This window comes from Mus caroli, chromosome 1, assembly GCF_900094665.2.
Source record: "Mus caroli chromosome 1, CAROLI_EIJ_v1.1, whole genome shotgun sequence".
In the NCBI taxonomy this organism is placed as follows: Eukaryota; Metazoa; Chordata; class Mammalia; order Rodentia; family Muridae; genus Mus; species Mus caroli.
In genome coordinates, this window is record NC_034570.1 from 111,750,646 (window position 1) to 111,757,219 (window position 6,574).

The window sequence follows — 6,574 nt, forward strand, 5'->3', positions numbered from 1 at the left end:
TGGTGAGATGGCTCAGTGGGTAAGAGCACCCGACTGCTCTTCCAAAGGTCCAGAGTTCAAATCCCAGCAACCACATGGTGGCTCACAACCATCCGTAACGAGATCTGGCGCCCTCTTCTGGAGTGTCTGAAGACAGCTACAGTGTACTTACATATAATAAATAAATCTTTAAAAAAAAAAAGATAGAAGAGCAATGTTGTGTATGCACATTCTTAGTTTTAATGTACATAGGTACACATTTCTGTTGCTAGATAATTATCTATATAGCTAAAGTAGTTAATACTTCCTGTCAACGATAGTGTGTGTTCCATACACTCACCATCTTCAGTGATTTTCTGGTTTCAATTTGTGTCCATTTGTGTATTGAGACAGCATTTTATATTGTACTTTAGGCTGGCCTGGAACTCTCTATAATGTTCAGGCTGGACTTGAACTTATAGCGGTTCCCGCACGGACAATCTTTTGGGTGGTGAATTATAAGCATGTGCCACCTCATCTGTTTGTATTTTTTCTTATTTCAGTGTTTTGCATTTTGGTTATAACATGTACCTCTTCTTGATGACTTAAATAAGGTTCAACATCTCTACATGTTAATGGCAAACTGGATATTGATTTTATTTTTTCAAAGCATGACCTTCTTCTGCAGCCCAGGCTAGACTTGAATTTGTAGCAATTTCCCTACCTTAGACTTTCAAATGCAGGGATTAGAGACTTAGGCCACCATGTGTACCTTATTTTAGCTTCTGAAGCTGGCCCTCACACAATGTAGCCAAGGTTGATTTTGAACTCATAACCTTCTTGCCTCAGCCTTGGAAATATCTGGCTACCATGAAGATACTGTCATTTCTGCAGTGGTATTCAAGATATTGGATAGCATATATATGGAAGGACTTGGGGTAGCATATTACTGCATATACAGCCAGTGCTACATCACTCTTAATGGTATCTTTTGATGAACATTTACCAGTTTGAAACAATCTGAAATAATGAATGATTATATTTAAGAGCTTCTTCTATGTTTTATTCAAGAAATATTTTCATCATGAAAATATTTTCCATAATTAAAACAAGATAAAATGTTCAGATATAAGAATGTAGATTCAAATTAAGAAGTAAAATGATGGGGGGGTGGGTATGGGGGACTTTTGGGATAGCATTGAAAATGTAAACGAGGAAAATACCTAATAAAAAAATAAATTTAAAAAAAAAGAAAATATCCTATTTAACACAATACCATGTACAATCATTATACACAATGACAATTTAAATATATACAAAAGTAAAAAAAAAAGTAAAATGATTAAAGCATAGCTTGTTGTTTACTAGGAAGTGAAATAGTATCATTAACATTTTTATATGCAGTAACAGTTGACATATTGTCTGATATACAGTAAATATTATATAAGATGACAGAACACCTTACAAGAGACTATAATACAGTAAGTTTTTTCAGTGTGTGTACACTGTCTAATATGTGTGGCCTCCCTATTAAACCATTGCTTCAAACACTCTGCATGCACTTTTGTCACTGTAATTGTATTTGAAATGCAATGACATTCTTTCTAATTTGTGAACAATGGACTTAAAGTGTCCTAAGAGGTTAAGTATAGCAAGTGAAAATTTGGATCTGCTGCTGTTGTTTTGTCATAAAGTCTTGCTATGTAGCTCTACCTGGTCTAAAACTTTAGTGTAGACCAGGGTTAACCTCAAGCAAGCAGCTAGTCCCCTGTCTCTGCCTTCTGAGCACAAGGATTTCAAGTGTGAACCACTGTACCTGCCTATAACTTTGGATAGTTAAAAACAAGTGTTTTATAGAGAAAACATTGGGAATTGACCTTCTGCAAAATCTATCTGTATGTGGTCTTTAGTCACTTGCAAGTTGACTTTTGATGCTGTTAGTATTTATAGGTAAACATGGTGTTAACTGGCATAATCTCTCAAAGAACAATTATAAGAAGTATACTAAAAATGGTTCATGTTACCAAGCACATACACTGTTTTCAACAAATATTACATTTCATAACTCTTGTTATTACTATACAGACAACACATTCATCACAATCAGGTATATTAATAGTGTTTTCTTCTACAACACTCTCTATAGTTACTCTAAGTAAATTATCTATTCAATAGGGTTTTTTTTCAATAGGGTTTTTTTTAAAGATTTATTTATTTTATTTATATGAATACACTGTCACTATCTTCAGACACACCAGAAGAGGGCATTAGATCCCATTACAAATGGCTGTGAGCCACTATGTCGTTACTAGGAATTGAACTCAGGACCTCTAGAAGTGATCTTAATCACTGAGACAGCTCTCCAGCTACTATTCTCTAGTTTCTGGATAACAAGATTTATTATATATCCTTCTCTGAATATTTACTAAAATTTACTGTACACACACACACAACTACAAAGGCACATACATGCATAAGAATTTTTAGTACCAGTATTGGTCAAAATATTCCCCACTGAGAAATAGTAAAACTGTCCCTTAACAGAAAACTAAAATGCTAGTTTATAGCATATATACTTAGTAGAATATCACATTAATAACAAACAACACAATTATCACTGAAGTCAGTACAATATGAATTTCATATTGTTAAAGAAAAAAGCCAAGTACAAAAGCACATGCTATATGGCTTCACTTTTTAAAGTTCCAGCATCTACCTATTTCACTGCATTACAAGTGGAAATAATGCTGCCTATCTGTTGGGAAGGTCAGCTACTAGAAGTACACATTAGATCCATTAGCAATAGGACTCTGTCATGCTCTACATATTAATATGAGTTCATTTCAATAAAAATTCTATTTGGAAAAATCTCCCATATTAGGAAAACATAAATGATAAACCATAGTTACAAAATGGGAAAATATCCTCTAGCAGGCAGATACTGCAGCTGACTCAAATATATTCTGAAGATTTTAAAGAAATTCTATACACATAAGTCTTGAAATGTACCAATTTGCAAAGATTTATAAAAATTTGATGTAAAGCAAAGACCAAGGTTAGTTTGCTTGCAGTCTGTAAATATGTATATGATTTGTGTGAGGATCTTGCCCTAAACCATTATTTCTACAGGCTTGGGATTAAAGGCTTATGTCACCATACCAGGCAAAGCTAGTTTAATTTGATCAAGTAGTAAGATAATTTACAGGAGGAAGTTGATATAAGATGTAAGTCCATGAACTAGAAACTATATATTCAGCACTTCCAGAATGAAATAAGCTTTCTATGAAAGTATTATAGATTTAGTATAGAGAAAAAACTTACAAGTATTTACTGCATTTTTGTTCACAGTGACACAAAGATTTAAATGTTTTTTAAATCAGTGTGTGCTCATCTACTTGTACATGCACGTGCACATGTGCTAGGAAGCTAGAAGATAATCTCAGGTGTTATTTCCCAGAGATGTTTCCCCCTTTTTTGGAGACAAAGTCTCTCATTGGCCTGGGAGTTGAATGGATCAGCCTATGTCTGCCTCCTCATTGTCAGAATTATAAATGCAGCTTTTCTACTTGGGATCTAGGCATGAAACTCAAATCCTTGCACTTCTAGAAGCACTATACAAATTGAGCCATGTCCCCCACCTATGGCTAGGCAATCTTAAAATATTTCATTTTTACCAATAATTATTAATCAATACTCACCAACTCTTTTCTAAGTTGAATAAAAAACTGTTTGCATTTAAAAGAAATTTTTACAATCTTCAACCTGCATAAAAGAGAATTGGAGTATTCAAAATACTGCTAAAAAAGAAAATATACAAAAATTGGGATAATTATACCTATTTTTATATATATTATGGGTTTTGAAAGTTTCATACATTTATGAAATGAATAGTAACCAATCTATTCACCAGTAACCCCAACTCGCTTTGAAGTCACCATCCTTTTTCCCTCCTAACTTCATGACACTTTTTTAATTTTTGTTTTTATTATTGATAACACCAAATCTGATTTGTGCTCCGATGTGCACACAGGTGGGTGGCCATGATCTTAAATTTAATGTGTATTAATATCTTCATATTTTATCATATAATCTTTAATATATACAATATGTAAAACACATGGTGGTTCCTATAAAACTAAAGAAAATCTAGGTACACAACTGAGAAAAATGTTATTAAACTATATCTACTATGAATTATGTATTTCCCAATTTTTTATTTTTAGAAATATTCACTAAAGAATAACATCTCAAAAAAGCATAAACAACATTTAAGTATTTTTATACGACAAAGCATGAAGGGAAAAATATAAAATTTCAGAGTTTTGTAAAACATTTTAATCTTAAAACTGTAAATACTTTTGTCTGACCCTTATATATTACCTTTTAAAAAACATGTATTTGTTTGTTTGTTCTAGACAGAGACTTACTACATAGCCTTGGCTTTCCTATAGACCAGTCTTGCCTGGCTCTGCCTCTTGGGTGGCCACCACACTAGCCTACACATATGCAATTTATATAACACTAATTTTTCAATGTTCCATTATATGATCCATGACTCAAGCTGGTTTGGTTCCTTGTAATAATGATATAAAGAACAATTCTGAGACTTTAGGGCCCATGACACTTAAAGGCCATGAGATCAAAGAGACTGAATCTTAGTAAAATTTGATTTGGAACCCAATTTTCTAACCTTTCTAATATTTTCACAGTAATTCTACATTTTGATTTTTGTGACTCACACTCATATCAATTACAAAGCTGTGAGTACTTTCAGAGAATAACTTCTCAAATTTCAATCACTTCAGAAAACAAATATACCAGTCCAAGTCAGGCAGAACCATTTGAAATAGAGGAAATGTAAGCTTAGGTTTTAGGTCTGAACTTTATTTGTATTGCTAGGAATTAAACCTAGAACTTATGTTAGTCAAATGCTCTAACACTGAGCCAAATTTTATTGTACGGTTACATCTTGTGGTCTCACTACATAGAGATAAAACAACATGGATATTATTTTCTCATATGACGAAAGGTATTTCTTTTAGAAAGTGAAAATAAGAGTGGGGTAAAGCACAACCTATATCTGTGGAAAGTAAATCATTTGAAAACCTTTCAATACATACATATATTTTTAAATGTATGCATCACCCACCATTAAAAAAAATCACACAAGCAACGTAAACAATGCAAAGTGTTATTCAATTTTAAATTAATAAAGCAGAAAACCTAATCTAACTTCTAGTCATCTTCACTTTACAAATTCCAGAAAAACATCAATGAACACAATTTTCAACACCAACTGGATAGGATCTCTAGCAAAAGTCTACTTGTATGATTTGTGTTCCTTACAAATGTATTCTATCAAAAGATGATTAATGCTCATTTTGTATAATGAGATAGCTATAATGCTGTTTTGTGTCCATGCCCTTGGTTAATCTTTTATAATGAATTAAACCAGCAGATCTCTTTATGTTTCATATATATCTCTTGTGAATAGTATACACACAAATTTTCAGCTCCATCTTGTGTATTTCTAAGAGGACAGATGAAAGACCAACAAGTGCATGGAAATATGTTCAACAATATTTGCCATAAAAAGATACAAAGTAAAATTAAGATGGAATATCATTTCAGACTGGCCAAGATGTTTTAAGCCAAAAGACAAACAAAAAATGGTGGGGGAAATGTAGTAAAATTAACTCACCACAGATCCCCAATAGGGAGGGAAGGTAATAGCACAACATGAGGGAAAAGTTTAGCAAACTCAGAAGTTCCACTTTTTTGTCTATGCCCACTACCAACACATCGATAAACATGCAGTGTTCCATTGGCTTGTTTGTTGAGACAGGGTTTTTTGGCTATCCTGGAAGTCACTCTGTAGACCAGGCTGGCCTTGTACTCACAGAGGTCTGCCTACCTCTGCTTCCCAAGTGCTAGGATTAAAGGCACTTACTTACCTGAGCACTAGAGTCTTAAAAGCCAAAAAACAAACAAACAAACAAACAAACAACTAATTGAGTTGCGAAACAAAATGGTATGTAACTAAGAGATAAGCAATAAAAAAAAATGATATATGCTCTTTACATGAATGTTGAAACATGCTAACCGAGTCACCCAAACACAGAGTACCTCATTTTAGAGTATCTAAAATAGACAAATGATTAGGGATGGTGGTAAGAGGCAAGACAAGAGATAAAAAGTGGTTCCCAACAATCTTTTGTAGGTAAGGAAAATGGCTCAAAATTAGACTGGGTAATGATGTGTTCCATAACCATACTCCAAACATTGATTATATTAACAGTGAATTTCATAAAGCATATCAACTATACAACAAACTTTTAAGACCCACTTTAATAATCTGCCTCTTTAAATTTTAAGGATGGTTGCTGTTTTTTCTGAAGAACTTAGTTTAGCATTCTTCACAAGATAGGCTGTCTTAGTTAGGGTTTTACTGCTGTGAACAGACACCATGACCAAGGCTTTTTTATTAAAAAAAAAAAAACAACAACAACAACAAAAAAAACCAAAACATTTAATTGGGGCTGGCTTACAGGTTCAGAGGTTCAGTCCATTATCATCAAGGTGGGAGCATGGCAGTATCCAGGCAGGCATGGCACAG

The 6,574-nt window shown here is 33.3% G+C and overlaps 1 protein-coding gene across 2 annotated transcripts in view; it reads right to left on the reverse strand.

Annotated features, from left to right (window-relative positions):
* The window catches only part of Ptpn4 (protein tyrosine phosphatase non-receptor type 4), a 179,109-nt gene that overhangs the window by 64,687 nt on the left and 107,848 nt on the right, over positions 1 to 6,574 (reverse strand). For both annotated transcript variants that reach the window (XM_029483458.1, XM_021161817.2), the window contains one exon: positions 3,657 to 3,720. In XM_029483458.1, coding sequence (XP_029339318.1) covers positions 3,657 to 3,720 — 64 coding nt within the window. The remainder of the gene's footprint in view (positions 1 to 3,656; positions 3,721 to 6,574) is intronic.